Source organism: Fukomys damarensis, unplaced genomic scaffold, assembly GCF_012274545.1.
Source record: "Fukomys damarensis isolate Sample0158 unplaced genomic scaffold, DMR_v1.0_HiC HiC_scaffold_33, whole genome shotgun sequence".
Taxonomy (NCBI): Eukaryota; Metazoa; Chordata; class Mammalia; order Rodentia; family Bathyergidae; genus Fukomys; species Fukomys damarensis.
In genome coordinates, this window is record NW_022900945.1 from 49,730,069 (window position 1) to 49,756,207 (window position 26,139).

At 42.4% G+C, this 26,139-nt stretch overlaps 1 protein-coding gene across 1 annotated transcript in view; it reads right to left on the reverse strand.

Annotated features, from left to right (window-relative positions):
* The window catches only part of Notch2 (notch receptor 2), a 106,181-nt gene that overhangs the window by 70,866 nt on the left and 9,176 nt on the right, over positions 1-26,139 (reverse strand). The window contains exons 2-3 of the mRNA XM_033758404.1: positions 6,297-6,556; positions 2,331-2,666 (exon numbers count right to left, since the gene is read on the reverse strand). Coding sequence (XP_033614295.1) covers positions 2,331-2,666; positions 6,297-6,556 — 596 coding nt within the window. The remainder of the gene's footprint in view (positions 1-2,330; positions 2,667-6,296; positions 6,557-26,139) is intronic.

Genomic DNA, 26,139 nt, shown 5'->3' on the forward strand with positions numbered 1-26,139 from the left:
TATGGAAGTAGCCAGCAGGGCCTGGCATTAAATGAGTGTTAACTTTCCCTTTGCCAATCTTCTCTCTCCCTCCTCTCCCTCCCTCTCTCTCTCTTACACACACACACACACACACACACACACACACACACACACACACACACACTCTCTCTCTAACACACACACACACACACACACACACACACTGTCTTGCTTTACATGACATAAGAGCTTAAGAGGCAGCCAAAATCTTCCTCCTCCCACCAGACCTGGCAGCCTCCTGGCTGTGGAATCCCTGGTTATTTCCTTTCTCAAGGAGGGGACGCTATTCTCATCTGACAGATCCCTTCCTGGACACACTCTCAGAATTCCCTGAGGCTCTTATCGTGGCTAAGGGATGATAACGCACAAACAGCGGGACTGAATAACGCTCTCTCCCAGCTAAAGACTTCCTTTATTGACTTCTCTAACTTCCTGTCAACATCTCAATGCCAAATTAACCTCCCGTTCTAGGCAACTATTAGAAGTCATTTTCTTAAAACTGTAAATGCCAGACGGCCTTCAACCATCAATCACAGTCATTTCGATTACTACCACTTGCACTAGTATACATCAGTCCTCTAGGATGTTAGCGAAACTAAAATATTTACAAAATTAAATTGTTTATAGTCTATGTCTGCGTTCAACCCTAAAAGCAAACGAATTCAAGAGGAACAAGTTATCTTTTAGTTATTCCTTCTACAAGATAATATGGATGACAGCAATACTATGTCAATAAACATTTATCTAGTATCTTGAGTAATAGCATTATCTATTCTTTATTGAAAGATAAACTAAAAGCAGTATAATTAATAGCATGTTCTTGCCACACAGCTAAATGATATAAAGTTTTTATCTAGGTTACTGTCAGGGTCTTGCACTGCTGTATCCCAGACACATAACACAGTATCCAGAACACAGCAGCCCACACATTTTTACCAAATAAAATGAATAAATTACCAACTATTTTTCACTGAGGACCAACCTACAACCTTTAATCCCCAGAAGATAAAACACAAACCCATTATATGTGAAGCACATCCATAACACCAGAATTTAAAATTCTCACACCAAGAGTAGCTAGAACAACCTCTTGTAAGGCAATTATGTCTCTTTAGCATATTATTCACACACACACACACACACACACACACACACACACACAGTTTTCCTTCTTTTGCTTTTGTACTAAGGATATTTGTATAAAAACAAGACCTTTGTTGCTTAGTAATTCATTTGCTCCAGCTGTTTGTGTTCTGTTCCCAATCAAAATTCTTGTTTTCAGCCTCCCAGTCACTTTTATAAGGAGCGAAGGGAACCGGTCAGTCTTGCTCTTTTCCCCTACGGAACAGCAGGCGCCTGCCTCTGCCCGCAGCCACCTTGGGCTACGTGTGTGCTCCGGGGGACCGGCCAGGAGCATGACAAAGCACCGTGTCATGCTTAGTCCCTCAACATCATCTACCAGGGCTCATGAAAAAGTGCCTGCTGACTAACAGAGGGCCCCTCCATCCTAGTTTCCAAACTCTCCCGCTTCCATTTTGGGCAGGGTGGTTACTCCAAAGTCAGGGAAGGCACATGGGAGTGGGTACTAAAGGCCAGTACCCAGGAGGAAAAAAAAAATCACAAAAGGGTGGATGGAATCCAGGGTGGTGGTGAGTGTCGGCAATCCCAGCACTCGGGAGGCTGAGGCAGGAGGATCAGCACAAGTTCAAGGCCAGCCTGGGCTACATAGGGAGCTCAAAGGCCAGCCTGAGCTATATAGTGAGACCCTGTCTCAAAAAAAAAAAAGGTGGATGGATGCATTTAATTATTTAAATGGATGGAACAATAGTGCATTATCCCATCAGAGCCAAAAGCACATGCAAAATCTGATCAACTGTTCGATCCCCGGTACCAAAAAAAAAAAATCTGATCAACTACTTAGTATCGATCTTGTTTAAAGCACTTTATCACACACATGTTTACCAGTGTCTAACTCTCATGATGTTCTTCTCCCTTCCAGATCTCCCCATCCCTTTCCCAGAGCTCTATCTCTCGTATTTCTTCTCACTGTGTCTCCAACAGGGACAATAAACAAGCCACTCATCATCATAAACCTTGACATGTTAAATAACCCCCTGCTCAGTTTATGAAGCTCAGTGGGCTCATAAAACTCCTCCCTCACCAGCAACCCACTCCACACAAAATTCTCACTTCCCTTTTTTCCCTTTTTAAAGGGACTTCCTAAAGGAGCCACTGAGCCACGCGCACAACCATCCCTCCTCCTGTGAGCGCGCTGTCCCCCGACCCCAGGATACCAGCGAACTCCTTACCTGGAAGACAGCTACAATCAAAGGTGAAGTCGCCGGTCTGCCGGCAGGTGCCTCCGTTGACACAGGGCGAGGGTGCACAGGGCACGTAGGGGCTGTCACAGCGCTGGCCCGTGAAGCCCCGGGAGCACTGGCACTGGTAGGAGCCAGGCAGGTTGAGGCAGGTGCCGCCATTCTGGCACTGTCCTGGAACGTCACACTCATTGACATCAGCCTCGCACTTCTGCCCCGTGAAGCCCACGAGGCATCTGCAGGAGAACTGGTTGGCCACAGTGGTGCAGGTGCTTCCGTTTGCACAGGGATGGGACAGGCAGGCGTCAGTCCACTGGCACAGCTTCCCTACAGGAAGGACAGAAGCACTCAGACCCGCTCACAGAAACGGGCCCACCCTGAACACCTTCCTCTCCCGCCCAAGAGGTGGTGGTGGGAGAGCTCCCAAGGAGATCCCCCAAGCTTCGAGATTTTACAGAGGACAACGCAGAGCCTCCTCCAGATCATCTGGCACAGGCACACTTGCCCCCTCTCTAAGGGCTGCAGATGGAACTCAGAGACTCAGTGGATGGAGGACAGAAGAGACAGCAGGCGATTCACAGGAAGCCCAGCCAAGGGGCCTGGATGTCCCTGCGGCACAGAGCCTGGACCACCTCTCTCTCACACCTCCCTGTCTTGGCACATGTTGCTCCTCCATGGGAAGGCCGGCATCCTTTCCGTTCACCAAGTGAACTCTCCCTCATCTTGACAACTCTCCTCAGCAGTCACCACATCTACGAGGCATTCTTAATCCCCCACACAACACACACACATTCTGGGCAATAATGGTAATTATGGTCTTGCTATACATACAATTTGATGCATTTGGAGATGATCATGGATCTCTGACTCCCTATGTAGCAAAAGAAATGAAAGCTGTCATGAGGGCAGGGGTCCTGAAAGATAACTTGTGGGCTTTCCTACGTAGAAAGGCACCAGCACCAGCAGCAAGAAGGCAGTGATGCTGAATCCTAAGCTTTGAATCCAAGGGATGCAGAGCAGATTTTTTTAAGAAAAACAGAGAAACATTCCCATGATTCTAGTGAATTTGATAGTCATAAGCCTTTTTATCTAAATCTTTTTTTAAACGAGATAAGAACTCTATGAGTTGTTAATATTGCAATTGGTTGTCCAAATCTTTGACACACACACACCCGCCCCAAGTAAAGCAAGACAGAGAGGATGGCTTTGCTAACAGATGTGACATATGAGACAGAAAGAAATGCTCTGAGCTTGTCAAGAAATGTCAAATCAGGGCCGGGGGTTTAGCTCAGTGGTTCCGTCACGTGCCTCGCAAGCACAAGGTCCCAAGTCCAATCCCAGGTACCAAAAACAAAAAAAAAGAAATGTCAAAGGGAAAAGTGAAAAACACTTGGGCCCAGCACACAATCCTTAGTGCTGAGCAGGGAGGAAATGAAGGAACCACCATCTGTATTTTGATTTTTTCCATCATTCCAATGAGAGGCGGTTACTTACCATGGAAGAAAGAGACACAAAGGCTAACTCTGGCGAGCCAGGACATCAGTGCCTGCCCACAGTGATGCACAAAGACCCTTGAACTTGGTTTCTACACACATTATGTCCAGGCACTAACTCACTGCGCTGCTGCACCTGTGACAGGAGACAAGCTAAAGGGCTTGCCTGGGTTAGGGGAGAGCGTTCACAAAAACCAAAAGGGTGGACTTGGCTGTGGGGATTCCCACAATGGCAGGTGAAAGTGATAAAATCGGTATAAAGATGATCAGAATACTGCAGACTTTCAAGAGACCTTTTTAATAGTAAAAGAAGAAGCTGTAACTTGGAGTCCATTTCTGGGTAAAGTTTTCATTCTAAAGAAGCATTGCTGTCATTTCTACTAATCAGGATTAAAATGCTAGAAACAGGAATGCTCTCCCCCATGTCCTGAAGTGGCAAAACAACTCAAAATTGACAATCAGTCTTGGCACAGTGGCACATGCCTGTAATGCCAGAACTTTGGGAGGCTGAGGCAGGAGGACCACAAGTCTGAGCCCAGGTTGGGCAACTGGGTGACTTAGCAAGATCCTGTCTCCAAAATAAGAAAAATGAAAATAAAAAAAGAGCTGGGGATGTAGCTCAGTGCAAAGGCCCTGGGTTCAATCTCCAGCACTCCAAAAACAAAACTGAGAATCAGTAAGAAATTATTCGCAGTTCCAAATCTCTTTAACGATCCACATCATCATCAATGCCACCATGGTAAAGATGGAGACAACCATCCTTCTAATTACCCTTTCCTCCCACCAATACCTCTGATAAAAAATTAATACAACAAATATTCTAAGATAACTTCTCCAGTCTAGTCTTTTCAGTTTATTTTTCACTTTTTGCTTATTGATTCATAGAAGCAATTGACTTAGTGTTAAAAACAGGACAAAATGGAGAATGGTTCTCTTTTCACCAAATTTAATAAACACTGACAGTTCATTCTGAATAAAGTTCAGGCCGGGCGTGGTGGCACATGCCTGTAATCCCAGCACAAGGGAGGCTGAGGCAGGAGGATCGCTGTGAGTTCAAGACCAGCCTGGGCTACATAGTGAGCTCCAGGTCAGTCTCAACTACATAGTGAGACCCTGCCTCAAAAAAAAGTTCCGATCTACCTCTGAAGAATCTCTAATCTACTCAAAAGAGAGACATATAAAAAATTAAGTAAAATAAACTGTGACATAAAAATAATAAAACCCAGGTACCAACTGCCTCAAGGAATCACAACGGGGTCACTGAGACACAGTTTTAGAAAAACACTGGGTAATCATCAATTGTAGAAAAGAACCTTTCAGGCAAAGACATAGGGAACCACATGTAAGCAACAGGAAGAATGACATTTTCGGGAAGTGATGAGAATGTCAGTGTGACCAGACCTAGAGGTCTGTGGAGAAGTGAGGCCGCAGAGCCATCATCGCCTGGAGTAGGATGGGCCACAGAACCCAAATGAAGGAGTTTACAGTTTATCCTGTGGATGAGGAAATGTCATGAGACACGGTAAGCAAGTGAGCGTGTTAGGAGATCTGCATTAATAGCTAATGATGCAACAACATCACCGGTGAATGAGATGGAGAAAGAGGAATATAAAGAGCTAAGAAACCAATTAGGAGTTCAGGTGAGAGACACCATGGTCCTCAGGTACACAGCAGGCAGAGGAAATGGCGAGGAGAAAACAAGCTGCATGGAATCCAAAGACTGAATCGGTGACTGGCTTCAAAGCAAGGACAGGGAAGAGGAGCTTGTAGTCTGGGTGTGAGCTGCACACCCTTACTTGTATCAACAGGCTGCATGGGAGATGCTCACAGTTCTACAGAGCCTGTGTAACAGGCAGTTAGAAGAACGAGCCTTAGCGTCAGGGCAGAGATGCAGCTAACGGATGACTGTGAGAGTCATCGGTAACCTGCGGAGACAAAGAAGCAACCAATGACACTGAGATTCCCCAGGGAAAACTGGCACGGCTCAGAACTGTTCCAGAGAACACAAACACTGCATGGATAAGGATGAGGCAATGCAGAAAAAAGAGGAACGAACAATCAAGAGTTCAGAAAACCAGCAAGGCCAGTGTGCCCTGCGTATCTCAGGAAGATTTTAGAGAAGTGAAAAATCAACAGCATCCATAGCATTTCTCCTAGTGACAGTGTGTTTCCTTTAGTGAATTAATTCTGACCACCAATCCTGAGGTTATAACACATGTAGTGCATTCTTAAAGTTGTCAAGTATATCTAAGTATTTTAGGGTCCTTATTTCTCCTACTCAGCCCCTTAAAACTCTGAGAAGGAGCTTGAGGTCAATTATCCAGAATATTCCCATTCTTTATCACAAGGTTAAGTGTGCACCACAGTTGGGGGAGTCCCTTCAAGCTGACTTTAAAGTCTAAAGATTCAAAATAAAGATAGGTGCTGAGTGTAGCGAAGTGTGGGCATGGGTCCCTTTCGTCACCTGTAAACCCGACTTGGCAGGTACACTCATAGGTGTCCCGGCTGAGCATGTGGCAGGTGCCTCCGTTCTGGCAGGGACGAGTCACAAAGCAGGGGTGAGAGGTCGAGTGCTGGCAGTCCTCCCCGGTGAACCCCGGGGCGCACCGGCAGGTAGCTCTCCCCAGCATGGCCTGGGCCATACAGGTCCCGCCATTCTGGCAGCGGTTCTTCTCACAGGGATCTCGATGTTGGCAGTATTCTCCCAAGAAGCCCTCTGGACACCTGCATGGAAAAACAGAGGAGTCCATTAAAATTCCTGACTTTCTATAAGCCCGACAACTTACAGTAAAACGATGCAGTCTCTTCCAGAACACGGTAAACTGTGAATCAAAAGACTCGAAGGTATGATCTGTGAGACGCCACCACTACCGGAAAAGGAGCATGCAGAGATCTTATCGCATACACCCTGGTCCTTCTGATCCCTGCCAGAGGGGTTATCCAGCAGGGTCTGCCATAAGCAGTCAGCACGGCCCTTTCTCAAAGGCAAGACACATGCATCTCTGTGCACGTAGGTACAGGCTAGAATAGTGTGACCACCTCTGGGGAGAGCCCTATTCGCACTCTCTGCTTAAACCCATTAGCCTTCTCGTTCTGACTAAGCCATTTGACACGGCTGAGGTGTTTACATCAGAATGCATGGACTTGACCAACCCCCTTACCCCTCCAATTACGATATGTAAGATATCATACACTACTTCTCAATTAAGTATGGAGAAATAGTAAGTTCTTCTTTCTCTTGTTTCCACTGAAACACCAGTTGGCCCGTATACACTTTTCTGAGCTACAACCAGACAGTTGAGGCTGTAACAGAAAGGGGAAGGAGGCACAGGAACAGGAAAAGGCCCAAAGGAGTGCCTTAATATCTGTTAATATATAAGTGGCAGCTTTTTTAAGCAAATAAAAAATCACAACATGTAATTCAAATAATATACAATATCAAAGCACCAAAGTGAAGTGAAATAATTCAAGAATAACATCCTGTAACACGTCCCACACTGAGGTACTGAGGAATCTTTTTATGCCACCTCTTAATTCATAAGATATACAACCATCCCAAATTAGGTAATATTTGTAACAATTTTCTCTAAACAGCTTCAAAAAAGCTTGAGAAGTCTCCATTTTCACAATAAATGAAGTTGCTTAGATGGCACCCTGAAAAAGGAACACAAAGACTTTAATTCTAACTATGCAATTCTGCTACTTTGCTGGAGCCCCAGCTCCTTGGCTCAACCTGTTTAACCATTTTACTTTTTTGGAGGAAAGAAAACTAAATTTACAAAGCTGTCCCCACCATTACCTCAACAGTAACACATTTAAAACAAATTCTAAATCTGCTCCCTCTCAATCAGCTCCTGTCAAGTCTTTTTTTTTTTTTTTTTTTTTTTTTTTTTTTTTTTTTGGTACCGGGGATTGAACTCGGGTCCTTGTGCTTGCTAGGCAGGCCACCGAACCGCTGAGCTAAATCCCCGGCCCCCGTCACGTCTTCTGATGTGCAATCACTGGTGTCTTAATGGCCCTAATCACTCAGATCTGAAGTCACGCTGGATTCTTTCCTGTCTTTGCCAATCATACCCAAGACATTTCAATAGCTACTGATGGTCGGATGAGGTCTCCAAGGATCAAATGATGGAGAAAAAAGGGCAGGCCAGATACTAGCAGACCAAGACGGAGCATGTTCAGAAGAATTACAGTCAACAAAATGGCTAGGAGAGAAAAGAGAGCTGGAACAGTCTCAGACTCAGAGGAAGAGGCAGTGAACAGCGCTTGCAGCAGTGAAAGCATCAACTGTCTGAAGCTGACAGGAAGGAAAGAATGTGTGCGTCACAGGCCCAGAAGGTCTGGTTGGGAGCCCTGGTACTATGACCAACTACTTACTGTCACGGACTCAGTTCTTTCACACTCAAACAGTTACAGAGGGCACCTACATGAAAGGTCTGTTGTGAAAACAAGAAAATCTAGCACATGAAAAACCTTAAGAGTATTCAAAACTTTTGCAAGTGAAAAGCAGTTTTCTCTCTGTGCTTCCGGAGAGAATTATGATGTCTTGCCCAAACCAGTTTGATTTGATATTAGGATTTTTTTCTGTTTTAGGGTTTGGAGAGTTTTCAATTTTGGTGTTTTGCTTTTTGTTTTTTTGTTTTTTTTAAGGAGCAAAGAATACCAAAGTGGCATTGCTAAAATTAACCCTGAGTTACTTTATTAAAAGCACTTGCAGCTTATTCACAAAATGCGTCGTGGATGATGTTAAGAACTCTAACACAATCCCCATTCACGGGGCAGTCCTCTGGGCATTGGGCCTGGCTGATGACTCTGGATTCCCCCATATGGGAATTATTCACCTTGTAAATAATGGCAAATCTTCTAAACTTGGGTGGGCTCTGATCAGCCCCTCTGCTAAACTATTACAGCGCTCCCAACACTACCATGTGGCATCTGCTAAAAGAATGCAAGCTCATTTAAATGTTAACATCATAAGCACACAATGAGAACATAAGGTTCCCAGGAAAACAAAAATGGAACGACATTAAAGTTTCTGGAACTAAACAGAAGAATTTTTGAACTATCGGTTTTGACGGTTTAATCCACATTGTTGCTCCCTACCAAATATGGAAAAATAAGTTTCAACTAAGATATGTTTAAGAAACCAATGAAAATAGAGACTGACAAAGTGTATGTTACCAATCTAATTTGGCCCACTGCCCATTTTCTTAGCCAATAAACTAAGAATGGTTTCTACATTATTAAATGGTTACAGGAAAAAAAAATAAAAGAATAATACTTTGTGGCATTTGGAAATTACGTAAAAATCAAATTTCAGCATCCATAAATAGTCCCCTTGGAACACAGCCAGGCTCGTTCATTTACAGATGGTCCATGGCTGCTTTTCCACTGCAACAACAAAAACGGAGTAGCTGCAGTGAGACCACATGGCCCACAAAAATATTTACTCTCTAGCACTTCACAGAAGAAGTTTGCCAACCCCGGACAAGACACTATGTGGAGCCTATTAATAGCATTCAATATGCTTATTAATAACGATGCTAGTGATGATGAAGAGAATATTCTCCTGCTTGTTTCCACAAAGGATCCTGAACCCATGATATTCATTCATTCTTGCAACAACATTTAATGAATGCCTACTGTTTGCCAGATATCTAACAGCTCTCTGTGTGTACAGGTCCCACATCTAAGCAATCAAGCAAACAGAGTAGAAATAATCAGGGGAAAAACTGGGTCTGTATTGAACATGTTCAGGCTTTTATTTGGTGATTATTCCCTAAAAATGTAACAACTCTGCATAGGATTTACACACCCAGGTAGGCATTGTAAGGAATCTAGAGATTTTATGTAAAGGATCTGAGCATCCACAGATTTTAGTATATGTGAGGAGTCCGGGAACCAATTCCCCACAGGTACTGGGGGACAACTACACTGGTGAAGCCCTTGCCTTCATGGAGTTTAAATTCTAGTAGGAGAACACAGACAAGATTTATAGGTAAAAGTTATATATAACATGTTAGAGGGAGTAAATGTTATAAAGAATAATAAATAGGAAGGGATAAGGTTGGGGATAGGGGCCTGGACTACGTAGAGAGAAAATTTTCAGTTTTAAATAGAAAATCAGAGAAGAGGCCAGGCGTGGTGGCACACGGCTGTAATCCCAGCATTTGGAAGGCTGAGGCAGGAGGATCGCTGTGAGTTCAAGACCAGCCTGGGCTATATAGTGAGCTCCAGGTCAGTCTCAACTACATAGTGAGACCCTGTCTCAAAAAACAAACAAAAAAAAAAAGAAAAGAAAAGAATCAGAGAAGGTCTCACTGTGAGAGCAATATTTTAGTCAGATCTGAATGAGGTGCCGGAATAGCCACGTAGGTAACCAAGGGAAATGCATACAAAGCAGAAGGAATACTAAACGGACAGGCCCTAAGACAGAGCAGTCTTGGTAATCAAGGTATGGCGAGGGGTGGCAGAGAACTGTTACTACGCTAAAGAATAAAAGAGTCGCAGAAAATAGCAACACTGCAACGTGGATGTGGATGTGGCCTTCAGGCCACTGTGCAAACTGTTTAGGGCTTCACTCCTAAGTCAGATAACCCTGAGATACAACTACCACCTTGTGAGACGCACCCTCCTTGCTCTTCTCCATCTACTTACCTGTCTCCAGCAGCATGACTTTCTCACTTTATTGCTTAGAAACCATACCCTAAGAGCAAGGACTTTCCCGCTGTCACGTTCAGTGCGCTCATTTGAGATTTCACCATCAGGAAATTCCCTCTGCTGCAGAAGGTACTGCTGGCCACTCCACGAATCACTTTCACCTTTCTTCCCCTAGCTTCTGTGACTCCTTCTGCTTCCCCGCAAGCCTGGCAGAGTCTTCACCTAGATCACTGTTTCTTCTTCTTCCCCATCAGTTGCAGCCACCTTGAAGTTTATTTCTGGGCCGCACTGCACGTCTCTCACGCGCTGGTGTTACTCACTCGGTTCCAAACACCACCCTAAATGCAACAGATACAGAACACACTGCTTCCGCCCATATGTTTAGCTTTCTAGAAGTCATCTATGGACCTTACTATGTCCTGCCAATACTTGAAGCGAAACATTTGGAAAGAGATCATTTTCCCATGCAACTTTAATTCCTCCAATTTTCTAAGGATTCCAGTCACAACTGAAAGTCACTTTTAGTTAATCGCTTTAAATTATATATAATTTATTACTATGTTCTGACAAGTCTCGTTAGCTGAATTCCTGCAATACTTTATCACTCACATACACAATTTCCTTTGCTGTATTAGCACACATTTCCAGTATATAACATTTACATTCCTCGTGTGGAGCTGACACAGGTACATAACACACCCTAAGTCTTTTTCATTCCCTCTATTCCTGTACCACCCCCCCAATCTCTTGCCCCCCATTTGAGAAGATTTTATCTCTCTACCTGCTATTATCTATTATTTATTTTGTTCTTTATCTTTTGGGTTTCTCATATAAGAGAAACCATGTTATATTTAAACGTGTGTGCCTGATTTATTTCACTTAACATTACGGTTCCAAGGGGCATCTGTTTTCCCATAAATGACTTAAATGCATCTTTCTGGCGCAGTAGTACTCCACTATATGTAAATATCCCATCTGCTTTGTCCGTTCATCTGTTAAGGGACACATTGGCCACTTTCAAGATTCAGCCATCTTGAATCGTGTGGCTATACACACAGTGCACATATCACTGTCATACAAGACATAGTACAAGGAACCAACAAGTGGGGTCCTATCAAATTAAAAAGCTTCCTGACAGCAAGAAAAAACCAACAGGGTAGAGACAACTCACAGAATGGGCAAAAATATTGCTAGCTATTCCTTAGACAGAAAACAAATATCTAGAACATATAAAAAGCTCAAAAAACTTAGCCACCCACCCAAAATAAAAGACCCAACCAAAAAATGGGCAAGTGAAATGAACACACACTTCTCAAAAGAAGTATGAATGGCCTATAAATACATGAAGAAATGCACAACATTGCTGGCCATTTGAGAAATGCACATTAAAACAACACTGAGATTCTACCCTATCCCAGAAAGAACAGCTATCATCGAGAAACCAAATAATAAAATGCTGGTGAGGTTGTGGGGAACAAGGAATGCTTCTACACATAAATTAGCGCTACCACCATGGAAATCAGTACAAAGAGTCCTCAAAAAACTAAAATCCGGAATTGCATTTGGTCCAGCTATTCCCCGTGCAGGTATCTTCCTGAAAGAGTTATAAGACATCGGTTTCCTTTTTGACACAAGTTCTAATCACCTTAAAAGCCACTCTTCCTACACTCCCATCCATCTTTGGAATAATGGGAGCTGAGGATTCAATGCACCCTAAGGAAATTTCTATCCAATTAAATAATAATTTTTAAAGCATTCCCCAAAGAAGATCATAGGTCTCTTCTTGAAAACAACATGCAGCTTGGTGCTTCACATGAAGAATTAGTAAGTGCCTGAAGGTCCTACTGTTCCTGCTATTAAAAGCACAGTCTCTACCAACAGACCACCTGGATTTCCAACCCAGTTCCACCATTCAGAATATTTGCTTAATGGGTAATCTGGACAAAGGACTAAACCTCCTCATTGTAAAAAAAAAAACTTTTAATAATTGTGTCCTTGTAGGGTTTTGGGTTTTTTTTGTTTTGTTTTTGGTACCAGGGATCAAACTTGGGTCCTTGCGCTTGCAAGGCAGGCAGTGGAACCACTGAGCTAAATCCCCAGCCCCCCTCTTAGGGTTTTTAAATCATTGCAAAGCACTTTTAACACCACTTTGCACCATAGTAAATATCAGTAAGTGAACTACTGTTCTGGCTCACTGCTTCAATGGAAGTCTTCAACCTTTGCATTGCCAGAAATGTCTTTCTTAAGTCTTAAAATTATGCTGCTTCTCCGAGGCACATACTCAAGATAACTAAAAATGTGTGTCTGTACAGCAACTTGCATAGTGTGACTCAAAATAGCCAAAGGGGGTAAAAAAGCCCAAATGTCCATTTGCTGATACCCTTGTAGGGTTTTTAAATCATTGCAAAGCACTTTTAACACCACTTTGCACCATAGTAAATATCAGTAAGTGAACTACTGTTCTGGCTCACTGCTTCAATGGAAGTCTTCAACCTTTGCATTGCCAGAAATGTCTTTCTTAAGTCTTAAAATTATGCTGCTTCTCCGAGGCACATACTCAAGATAACTAAAAATGTGTGTCTGTACAGCAACTTGCATAGTGTGACTCAAAATAGCCAAAGGGGGTAAAAAAGCCCAAATGTCCATTTGCTGATGAATGGATACATAAAAATGCAATGGAATATTCAGTCATAAAAAGGAATGAAGATCTGGTACATGCTACAGTGAGAAGCTACCACAAAAGCATCATGCTAAGTGAAAGAAGCCGATCTTCAAAGACCGTGTGTATGATTCAAATGTCCAAAATTGGCAAATCCACAGACAGAAGGCAGATTAGGGTTGCAAAGGGCTAGGGAGAAGGGAAAATGCAGAGTGACTCCTAAGGGGTAGAGGATTTATTTTTAAATAATGAAAATGTTTTAAAATTAGGTAATTGTGGTGGTCCCAGAATTTCATACACATACTAAAAGAACTGAATTACATTTTAAAAGCGTGAATTTTGTTACACGACACAAAATTTTTTAAAAAACTTTTCTATAATTTCCACCTATTGGCCCTCCCTGTCTTCCAAGAACATAAAGGAGCGAGCCTTCTGCTTCTCTTACAGACAGACCTTCAAGAGTCCAAAGACAGTATCAGGCATAATGGAACACCCGTGTAATTCCAACACTTAGGAGGCTGAGGCAGGAGGATAAGTCAAAGGGCAGCCTGGGCTACAGAGCGAGTTCAAGACCAGAATGAACTATAGAGCAAGATCCTGTCTCAAAATACAAAAAAGAATCTAAAGACATTTTTGTAGACTCTCTAAATTCTTCTCATCCCAGTATTCAGTGCGTTTGGATTGTTACTTAGCACAAAATTATTCCTCGGTGTGAAATTATTTCCAAACTCCCACAGCCTTTGTAGTGGCTCTTCTACACTTAAAATGTCAACAACAATGATAATCCAACATTTTTAAGCATTCACTACATATCAACATTTGCCAGGCATTTTTACAGCTATAGATGATTCCCTTTCATCAAGGAAACTCTTAAACATGGCGTCCAAAACAGAAAAAGACCCAACACTTGCATTCTCACCTGAGCAGCGCAGAATCAGACCACTGCCTCCTGATCAGAACACGTTTCTACTCTCTCATTCTGAAGCTCTGTTTACTCTCTTAGTGTATGTGCAAAGTACTGTGTTTACTTTCTTAGAAACCACAAAGTATTATGTGCAGCTAAACAGCTCTAAACCTTTTCCACGTGAGCTACATTTATGCTGCATTTTTCTCATCCTATATTCAAACATTTCATAATTTGAACTGTCATTTGTTCATTCTAAAAATTGTCACATCTTGAATCTTTACCCTAAGGCTACGACAACTTTTACAGTATATCCATGTACTCATAGAATTTCAGCGCTGCACCTCATCTCCAAAACTGGTTTGAACCCCTATTGCCTGATCAAAGACACCAAAGCTGGGAGCTCCACAAGTCTATTGTTTGTGAATCTAGCAAATTCCCCAGCTTTGCATCATCTATAGACTTATCCCTATCTTCACCTAGAACTTCTAATAAAACAGCACTCAATGAAAGCATGATGCTAAGACTTGCCCCAAACACCAGCATCTACTCAAGTCACCAATAGCACCCTAATCACACCGGCACTCCATCCACACCACTCTGCATGAGCAGCCTGGAAACTCCTTGTGGAAACAATACTCCTCATCCTTCTTGCACACAACTGTGATCGTGTCGCTCTTCTGCCTGGTAACTAGCATACTTCCTAAGAATCTCTGCCCTTCTTACCTACCCTACTCCTGCTACTGAGACATCCGAACCCAAACACTCCAGGTTATTGCCACAATTTTGTCAACTGACCCCTATAAAGAAAATGTGAATTCCAATGAGAAATGGCACGCTTCCTATCTGATGTTTCCTATTTATTGTCTTTTTCCCAAGCTTCTTTCAAACACCTGCTCAAAATCTCTTACGTCCTTCAGTAAGTCGCCGTCAGCCCACCTGCCCATCTCTGACCCCTCTCATCTCACTGTCCTGTTTCTAATCACTGGCTCTGCTTCACATGAGCCATTGTCTGTCTTTCCCACGTTTCTCTCAAGCTTCCATTTAGACAGTTTCTGAGGGGAAGAACATGGCTTGAGGCCTTGTGCAGGTTCCTTGACTATCATATGCCACTAAGCAACTGGTTCCAAAGCAGGCTGAATTTCACGTGGTGGATAAGGTCAGTTTCCCAATCCAAATCTGCTAAAAAATCCCCTTCCAACTCTACACTGTGTTCTGTCTGGGAGAACACTGGCCAAATCAAACCTAAGAGTCCTGAGGTGCAGGATTATCCTTCATACTCCAAGACACTAAGCAGAAATGTGGACAGGGGACAACAGGGGAGTGGGATAGTCAGAAATAAAGGACCCCTGTTTCCCAAGGCAGGAGGTCTTTCAGTTTCACATATCGCCGTTCAACTATAACAAAGGTTACCACATACCCTAGAAGTGTAAGTGAGAAGCCATCCTCTGCCTGAAAACAAGAGTTTAAATAGGTCTCTGCTTGATAAAACTCAAATTAAGCTTGGTTAGAGGCTAAGAAAGATGACTAGATAAGCACACAAGTTCCCTCACACATTTATCATTAAGTTACCAGCATATAGTTTGAAAAATAGTTTACTACTTGAACCAAAGAGCTATATGTAAAAGGTTTTCAAAAACAATCGACAATTAACTCTAACAGCTGCCTTTTGTTCCCAAAATTATATGAATGTCATGCCTACCTCCTGTGAGGAATTTATCAGTCATTTAATTATTCTCTGCAATTTCCCTCTATTGGACCTTCTTCCCTCACTCTGGAATCCTGAAAGAACACAGCTCACAGGTGAGAATGGGAATGTAGGGAAAGTGTGGGGGAAAGCTTCATAATCCCATAAACTCGTATGAGTCCTTCTGAGGCCCATACGGATATGCTCCTGACTTTCTCCTTAAGGATCTGCCATTTTGCAGTTACTGTTCAAATACACACAAGAAGAAATGAAACCAAGGAGGGAGAAAAATAAAGGACTTCTCCTCACAGAACTGGAAAACATTCCATTTGCAACGATACCTACACAGCCGCCCACTCCCCCACTGAAGCTGATGAAAACCAGACCCCACCTCTCACACGTCACCAGCAGCCTGGATTAGTTTACATGTAGCCACTTTACTGATTTCAACGAAGCTGGGATGTGAATAGCAAGCAATTCCACGCTATCTGGCAATGGCCGCAGCTCAGGATCAGCCTCCCTAGTAATAAGAGGACAGAGAATTTCATTCTTTCAAGTTTCCTAAGTGAATAGCCACTCGTGTGGAGAAAAGCTTAAAACAGTGTACCAGCTTGTGTCAGCTCCAAGACCACTGAAGTATGAGCAGGAAATAAGCCCCTTTTCCAAATAAAAGGCAGGGCTCTCTCTCCTTGTTTTCTGCACGGAACGCTCTGCAGCAGCAGGGTGAGCCCAAACTGTGTCCAGGGCTTTGCTTCTGCTCTGTCTTTAATGCTTGTTTGTTTTTTGGGTTTATTTTTTGAACTAAGAACTTGGTCATTAAAAAAAAGAACAACAACAACAAAGCAAAATCCCACTACACACAAGAAGAAGAAAAAAAGGAGAGGCGTGCTTCACAAAACAGCTATTTCAAAATCATGATTTTTAAAAAACTACACAGAATGTGGAATGGGGGGGTGTCTCATGTGGGTGCCTCGGCCCTGCAGCTGCTCCTCATTAGTGCTCCTCTCTACTCCCTCTGGGCTGGTTTCCAGCAGAAAATTCCTCAAACAGAACTAACTCTGCTTTCAACCCACTTTCTTCTTGCTCTGGGCCTCTCGGCCCCCAATCCCCGGTGGCAGCCTGCCTAGCTGAGCTCCAGAGGGGGGAAGCTGTCGTTAAGGTAAATGAGGTAAGGGCAGGGGGAAAAACTAACAGAATCCAGAAACCAAATTAAGCATCGGTCAGTAACAAAGGTCTGCAGTCTGAAAGGCCCCAAATCAGCCTGTTCTTTCCTGTGACCATAATGCCAGCTTGGTTTCCTGCCCCTTCCCCCGCTCCCCCTATTAAAGTAGATAAAAATAACTGCTAACAGCCAAAGCTAGCTGTAACCAGTGAAAGTTCCTATGTAACTTTCAAATCCCAAGACTGCGGCTTCAAACTTCTAGGGGCCCCAGAGGCTACGCAATCAGCCCCTAGGCCTGGGCTGGCCCTGCAGACCCAACCCTACCGTCCGACCCAGAGCATCTGCTCTCCTCCCGTAACTCTGTGTGAATTCAACTAACTGGGTTATGCTACTTACTGACTTGGGTTTAAAACAAAAACAAACAACAACAACAAAATGCACAGAGGTTTCCAGTTAACTTCCTGATAAAGAGGGGAAGAAAAAGAAGCTCTGTCATGTTGACTTTTTTACTCCCACTCCCAACCCCTACTCCCTTCCTCTGAAAAAAGAAATAAAAAAAGGAAACATTATAGCTTACTCAGCAAGAAGGAAAAACAAAAAGAAGGGAGAAAAAAAGTATCGGCATATAGAGAGTAGGAACCCGTCTGCTTGCAGTGAAACACACTTCCTAGGGCCTTGTTAGTTTGATGTAAAGGAAACAAAGACAAGTACACAAACCAGTCTCTCTCTCTCTCTCTCTCTCTCTCTCTCTCTCCCCACACACACACACACACACACACACACACACACATTTTTTATCACATAGTTGTGATAATACACAAAGACTACCAAATACTGCAGGACAGCCCATTTTTCTACTATGTAAATTCAGCTTCCTGGACAGAACATTTCTGCTTTTCTTGTGTAAGTATTTCAGAAAATGTTAATCTTGGTTCCCACATTAGGCTGAATGCTTCCAAACTGAAAGTTTCCCACAGGAAAAGGACCTCACGGGGAATTGTGAGGCTGGGAACCATCTTCTGGAGCTCCATGTGTTCAGGTTTTCCTATGCGTCTCTGAATAAAGCAACACACACACACACACACACACACACACACACACACAATGATTCTAATAAATCCAAACAGAAGAGAAGCTCCATGTTACAGGTGTGAAGTTGTTCAGTGACAGCAGTTTCTCTTCACTGGGGAAGATGAAGTCAGGAGGTACTGAGACGGGGAAGCACGCTGTACTGACCCAAGAACTTTGCCAATGCCTTTATCTTCCAGTTTACACTCGGGATCATTTATCAGAACTCCAAAGCTGAGCTGAGTGTGGGCCCTTCCGTCGTCACTCGGACGATGGGGCAGGGGCGCACGAACAGCGCTGAAAGATGCGCCTTACTGTAACAGGAAGGAGTCTTTCCTCTGTCTTCCAGCCCACGATCAGTTCTTACCATATTTCACTGCCCAGGACCCTGAGAAAATATCTGCGTGGGATGAAAACATGACCAACACACCCGAGTCATAGGAGCTTACAAAAAGTACCCTTCGCAGTAATAGGTAATAATTAGTAAGGTGAGCCAGTTGCTTCCAAGCTATGGGCTGCAGAATTATTGTAAGGGGTCTGCAATCCTGACGAATCACTCTCCAAACTGCTAAACACTCTCTTGCTTGTAAGTAAATGTATGCAGATGTTGTTATAAATATTAAAGTATAAAGGTATATTAAAATGATGTTTCTGTGGTGCTAGGAACTGAACCTAGTCCTTGTTCATGCTAGGACTGTACTCCTGAAGTACACCCCCAACCCCTTAAAATGATTCTTGAATTCTTTATCGATTTTGATGTGATATGCTGCATCGAACAGACCGGAAATGGCTCCATCTGGAGACCATCTCCCCTTCACACCACACTCTTGCCAAACCCAGCTTCTTCCAGCTCGAATAACTCAGCTCCACACCTTTATACATGCTGTTCATTCGGCCCAAATCATTGCTCCCCACCTTCTCAGTTAAACCCTAAAATTCCTTCAGGCCTGTGCTTAAATGTGTCTCCTCTGAGAAACAGCCCAGACGCACCTGCTGTGTTGCCATAATTCTGACATATTGTATCAGTCATTTTTCTTTATTGTGATTATTTGTCTTCCCCGATAGCCAAATCCCCGTACTCCCATTGCCTAAAACAGTGGTCGGCCAATAGAAGGTGTTCCACTCCCCGCACTAATATTCTGAACTGAGGCCAAAGGGCAAAATGCAAGGGCCCATGGAATATTCACACCTTAGAAAGACTCTTTAATTACATCTGAAGTTTGGGAAGGAATGGGTTGCGCTATTTACCCAAAGGATTTTTAAAACTAATTAAGATTCCTGATGTACACAGAACTTCTTAACCCCCACTCACCCCTAAACCATTTAACGTGGGCCAACCACATCTGGAGTAGATTGTTTTTTAAATTAGATTTTTCTCAAAAATATGAATTTAGCTAACACACAACGTAAGAGGCACACAAATGTGCACACGCAGCCTCACATACAGTCCTCACTCTCTTCCGCATTTTTACTAGTCTATGAAGAAATAACGGCAACATGAACCATTATGGGCCTGAAGCCCTGACTGGCAGAAATTCCACCAAGTGGCCTCAATAGCATGAACTGCTAGATTTTTAGACTGGCAATGAAACTTGAGGAAAACTGCTAGGAAGAGAAGTGTGGGAGCTTTCTCTCCCAGTGGAAGTGAATGACCACCTTCAAGGTTCTGAAGTCCAAAAGACGTCTGGACACACCACAGTTCCAAAAGCTCTTAGTTTGATCTGAAAGGATTCCTGGTTCAAAAATAATTGTACTCAATTCATATCAAACCAAACCTGAATGTGGGAAGAGCCCTAAGAAAAATCCGCATTTTTTCAAACTTTAAGAGTAAAAAAATATTTTAAAAATATGAAACAACAACAAAGTACTTCTTTGCAGACTTTGAATACATCACTCTTCAGTAGAAAAGAAAGTAATCACTCAGGTAGAAGTGTAATTCTTTTAATGAATAATTGGAAAATATAATTTCAGAATGCCTTCGAATACTACATAAAGCTCATTTTAATGGTCTTAAGGATCACAGATAGTAAAAATGGTACACATCATGGAAAAATATAATGGTGTCTAACTATAGTTCAAGACCAAAACAAAGCAAAAAAAAATAAAACAAAACTATTTATTTCCCTTAAAACATAGAACTATAGCCAAAAGGGAAGAAAACTAATTCTTCAGAGTTATAAAAAAGGAATCACAGATATAAAACGGTTTCTGGTCTTCTAAAAGCCACAACAGATTAAAAAGATATACAATATTCATACATAAATGATATTAAAATTGCACAGGGTGAGAATGATTATGGAAAGACGAATTTAAGAAGGTTCCTTTGGGCAAGAAGTGATAATGACAAAAACTGAGAAACAATGAAATGGCACAAAGAAAGTAACTCTTAGCCTAGACCTGTCACCCGGAAATGGATGAACACTGCTTGAATGAAACAGAAAGTTTCTATAAATACTGGCATTATTAGTATACATTCAAAACCATGTGTCCTAAAAATTAAATGTTCCTCTACTGTAGAAACTCCTTTATCTGTGCTTGGTCTGCTTCATGAAATCAAATCTACACTTCCATGGGAACAGCTAAACCAAAAAGGAAGGTCCAATGAGAAAGAGCAGAAAACATACCACTGGACACCATACAGATTCTTTTAAAACTACAATTCTATAATTATTTTCCATACTCCTTCTTTCTTAAATCTAACAGCAAAGCTCACAAACTCTTACCATATGGATGACGCCAGTGGTGCCTGTGCACGTACTAACAATGCCAGCCCCACTTCTGGAACAGGATTTCATTTATCAGTTTTCCTCTAGATTAGAAACTTTTGAAAGAAAACACAATTAATAAAACCATCACCATCAAAAGTCACCCCAAAACTTTTCCACACAAACAATAACTTTCATGATGTTTACAGCAACTGAGAGTATATACTACTTTTATGTTAATGAAAACAGTTATTTCGTTTATTTGGTTATTATTATTAGTTAATTTAGCAGGACCTCAGCTTTCTGCATAGATGATCTTAATTAGACCAGTGGCCTTAACTAAAAGCTAATACAGAGGGAATCAGAGATGATTTCCTGTTTCAATTTCATTAAATGTTTCAAGTACTTCATTTGGCTATCAAAAAATTAAATACTGACAAAGAACAGTTCTTCCGGGGCTGGGGATTTAGCTCAGTGGTTCCGGCGCCTGCCTCGCAAGTGCAAGGACCCGAGTTCGATCCCTGGTACCCCACACCCCGCAAAAAAATGAACAGTTCTTCCAGTCTAGACTCCTTCCTCTGGGAGGGCACGAAGTGTTTCAAGTGGCCCTTAGGCTCTAAAGCAGATTGGCACACAAATACCTACACATGAAATCTGCTGCCACCTGTTTGTGTCTTGTCAGCCCAGGAGCAGTGGCTGGCTTTTACGTTTTGTTTTTTTTTTTAATGGCACTGGGGATGGAACCCAGGGCGTTCACACCAGATAGATCACCAGGCCTTTTCTTTTTTTTTTTTTTGAGACAGGGTTTCACTAAGTCATTAAATTGCTCAAGCTGGGCTATAACAAGAGGTCCTCTTGCCTCAGCCTCCCAGAGAACTAGGATTAGAGGAGTGTATCACCATGCTGGCTTTTACATTTTTCAAATGGTGCTACTTAAAACGGGAATATAAATACCTATCTAAGATCTTCAGTTTGCCTGTTAGTTGACAAAATCCAAAACACAATCTAGCACTTAAAACTTTACTGACCCCTGCTCTAAGGGCAGAAGGGCATTAAAGTATTGTATATGAGGACAAACACTTCCAAAATGTTCATTTTATTTAGGTAACTTCTTTGTTTACCAGAAAGTAGGCCATTTTAGGAGCAGTTATTATGAACTACGTTTAATTTCAAAAGGGCAATCCAAGGGTTAGTCTAGGAGAGTTCCCTCTGGTACAGTGACCTGCCTATACTGCAGCCTGGGTCATATAAAAATAGAGATTCAAAAAAGAGAGATAGAGAGAGAAGAAAGGCAATCCAATGACCAAAGGATCACTACTGCCAACTCTGAAGCCAAAGATGACAGCTGGGGCTGTAGAGCAAGTTCTTAGCTAGCATGTGTAAGATATCGCACCCCCTAGCACCATAAAACAAGAAATTTTTTAAATAATTAAAATCAATAATAATAAAAACTGTGGAAATACCAAAAAAATTACAGAGTGTAACCCTAATGTGGTATCTTACTATCACCATTTCCCTTAAAAAATAGGACCATGGCCCAAGGGAAAGACAATTGGTGGGGGGGGGGGCTCAAAAAAAACACAATGATCTATAATTTCCCATACGACAGAAACTAAATATCAAACAAGTAAGCTGAAAATATTAGCTCAAATGTACTCATAATCCCAGCATTCTGGGAGGGTGAGGCAGGAAGACCAAAAGTTTCAGAGAATTTATCAACTTAGCAAGAACCGTCTCAAATCTTTTTTTTTTTTTTTTCAATAATAGTAATTTTAAAAGGACTGTGGCTGTAGCTTAGTGAGAAGGCCCTGGGTTCAATCTCTGCAGAGGAAAAGAAGTGAAGGCAAATGCTTCCTGAGAATACAGGGCAAACATCGACATACTAAAGGATGGAGGTACCAAGCACAGTAAACTCTGTGGAAGAGGAAAGAAACAGCACAGGTGAGACCTGCATTTTAACTAAGCTGAAGCTCCAGATAAAGCCCCCCAGTCTAAACGAAACAGCAGTACAAGGCAGGAGCCATGATCCATATCACGGCCCAGGTTTCCACACTGACTCTGGAGTCATCCTGCACTTAGTGAGCTGCGCCAGGGCAGGCCCAGCTGTGGCAATCTGTATTCTCCTGCATCATTCTCCTACCAAAAAATCCTGCCTAGGGATAGTCAAGAGCAGTTTTAGAGAAGTTTTGGACAAACACAATGCATATAGCAGCCTTGGACAAAAATGTATATATAATTTCTACTAATATATTAGGTATTTTATATATTAATACATACTTGTCTAAGGCTTCCCTAGATACAAATATACATAGACTGTATGTATATAACTATACACTTCATAGCTATGAGCTTGGTTTCTTTTATTTGAATAAAAGATATATTTCTTTTTAATTTCCCAAGACTTCAGATGTTCCTGGTCTTTTCCATAGAGGGGCGGCCCACAGACCTTTCCCCTGGACCAGCACCGGCTCTGCCACTAGGTACATAGTTGTGTCAGACGTGACAGCACACACGTGAAATCCCAAAACCCAGGAGACAGGGACCGGAGGGTTACCGTGAGTTTGACACTAGCCTGAGTTACAACTGCCAGTGAGTTCAAGACCAGCCTAGACTACACAGCAAGACCTTGAAGAAGTCATTATCTCTTTGATTCTCAACTTCCTTGTGTACTAAAAATAGACACTAGGCCAAATAATTGCCAGCATTCACTTTATCTCTAAAATTGTATGAATCCATCGAGGCATGTCCCATAGCCCCTTGGAGCTACAAGACAGATCTCTCCTGTGCTCTAGAGAATTTCTACATTGCTTTGTTTCATGAAACTTTTCAAAATAAAAAGGTACATCTAGAGTTGCCTTTTTCAGTCTTCCAAACTACCTCAGAAAAAAAATCCTAAGGTTTTAAATATTATCAAAATGGCTATACTCCTAAATCTGATTGATATACAGATTTGATGCAATCCCAACAAAAATACCTACAGCTTTACTCAGAGAACTAGAGAGAGCAATCCTAAAATTCATATGAAACTGGAAGATACCCAGAATAGCAAAAGCAATCCCAAGCAACAAGAGCAAAGCAGTAGGCATCACAATACCCAACTTCAAATGTACTACAAAGCTACAGTGATAAAAACAGCATGGTACTGGCATAAAAAGAGCCTTGTAGATCAAGAGAACAGACCAAAGGCTGCAGAAACATCCCCAGACACACACAACTATTTGATCTTTGACAAAGGGGCCAAAAATTTACTTTGGAGGATAGCCTCCTCAGTGAATGCGGCTGGGAAAAACATTATCCACAGCAGAAGATTAAAGATGAACTCATATCTCTTATCATGTACTAAATTAAAATCAAGATGGATCCAAGATCTAAATAATACAACAAAAGCAATGAACCTACTAGAAGACCAAATAGGTAAAGCTCTTGAAGTCGCAGATGCAGGAAAGGACTTCCTGAACAAAACTCCAACTGCCGTGAAGAAGGATAGATGTGAGACATTTGTAGGAAAATGGATCCACCCTGGAAACATAATGTTCAGTGAAATAAAATTAGACACACAAGCTTAACAACGGTATGGTTTCTGGCCTTTGAATAACACCAAGTGCAAATAAACAGCAAAATAAAAGAGTGACAGAAGCAAACAGGGATAGATCTCTTGCAAATAGGAAGTAGTCCGAGAGACTAAGGGCAAGAGCGGGTGGGGGAGAGAGGAAGTTTAAAAATTTAAGTAAGATGTGTCATGTAAATGTACCAAATACCCACAACAAATGTAAACATATGCTGTAAACATGAACTAAAAATAATAGTAATAATAATGAAAATGGGAAAAGGGGGGCCCTACAGACAGAGGGAGGAGGTTGTTGGGGAGGGGAAAGAGAATAAGAAAGAATCAAGGTACCTACTCCCTCAGACAAATGCAAAATTCATGAACTGCAAACATGTATTCATAAAGTGTTCAAAAATACAATTTAAACATTCAAAAAAAAAAGAAGCCCAAAAGCTTCTGTCTGTTTTTCAACCCTGATTTTATGTCAATACATACGTTCACGCACATCCACATCCATTCTGTAAGGGCTGGCACCATGAATACAAAGAAATGGGGGTAAATCCTCAGAGTGCCTAACGCAGTCTGGAGAAGCAGCTCTCAGCTCCAGTCTACACCAATCGGTTTTGTCACACTTGGAAATTCGCTTGGTTATGTTAAGCCTCAGGCTCCTCATACAGAGAACAAGGTGAGTGGGAAAGGTGCTGTCCAAAGTCCCCTCAACCTCGCAAGTGCGATGACTCTACAGTCTTTGGCTCTCAGCCTGGCGTGCTGGTGAACACTTCTACTCCAGGCACTCTGGCAGGCTGAGACAGGAACATCACAACAAATTCAAGCCAGCTCAGGCCACTTAGCAATTCAGTGAAAACATGTCTCAAAATGAAAAATTAATAGAGGGCTGGGGATGCAGTTAGATAGAAAGCCCTGGGTTCAATCTCCAGTATTACCCCAAAAAAAGAGAGAAAAAGAAGGAAAAGATTTTGCCTTTTGAACCCCTCGGGAATCCCACCCAAAGGGGTAAGGGTGCCTGCAGTGTCACTGCTGGGGTCAGTCACAGAGTGTGTGTGACGGCCGCTGCCCCGCCCCAAACCTGGGCTCCCGGCTGCAAGAATCATGCGTGTGTCTGTCTTCCTCTACATCCCCCATCACCCTTCTGAGAGCAAGGACAAGCAATAGATGCTTAGGTAAATAAACTGCATGACCCACACTTTCAGCTAGCCCCTGGAAGGAAACAGGAGGGAGCAAAACACAAGCAAAAGAGAGAGCAGTAACAATATATTTAAACAAGGTAAGGAGACAGAAAGGATGCTCAGCCCAAAAGGGATGGAAAGATCTTACTCTCTACGCAAAACAGCCAGTTGACATGATAGCTTGTTTTCTTCCCTGCAGAGTGATGACACATGTTTCATTCCTTACGGAATCGGTCCTGATGATGAATTACACAAGGCTAAAAAATGACTGGGTGCATGTGCATGTGTGTATGTGTAAGACAGCAGTCTGGAAAGAGCAGCACTAAGTTTAAACTCACAAGGAATCAACCACTTAAGTAACTTCACGTCAGACTTTTATCCAGATCTCACTGTTAATAATCCTCCCCACACAGGGTAAAATGTCTCAGTCATGTCCCCAGCTCACAATGCTATCATCAATTCTTATAAAAATTAGGAAACAGGTGATGTCCCATAATTAGAGAGTTTGCTGCGTTCGAGACTAATTATGACCTCTGATGGTCAGCGTCTGCCTTTGCCTGGAAGGAAGTGAGTCACCTTTTCACTATAATCAATTTCTGTCCATTTTTTTAAGAGTCACCCAGAAGCGGGCCAGGGATTTAGCTCAGTGGTTCTGCCGCCTGCCTCACAAGTACAAGGTCCTGAGTTCAATCCCTGGCACCAAAAAAAAAAAAAAAAAAAATTTAAAA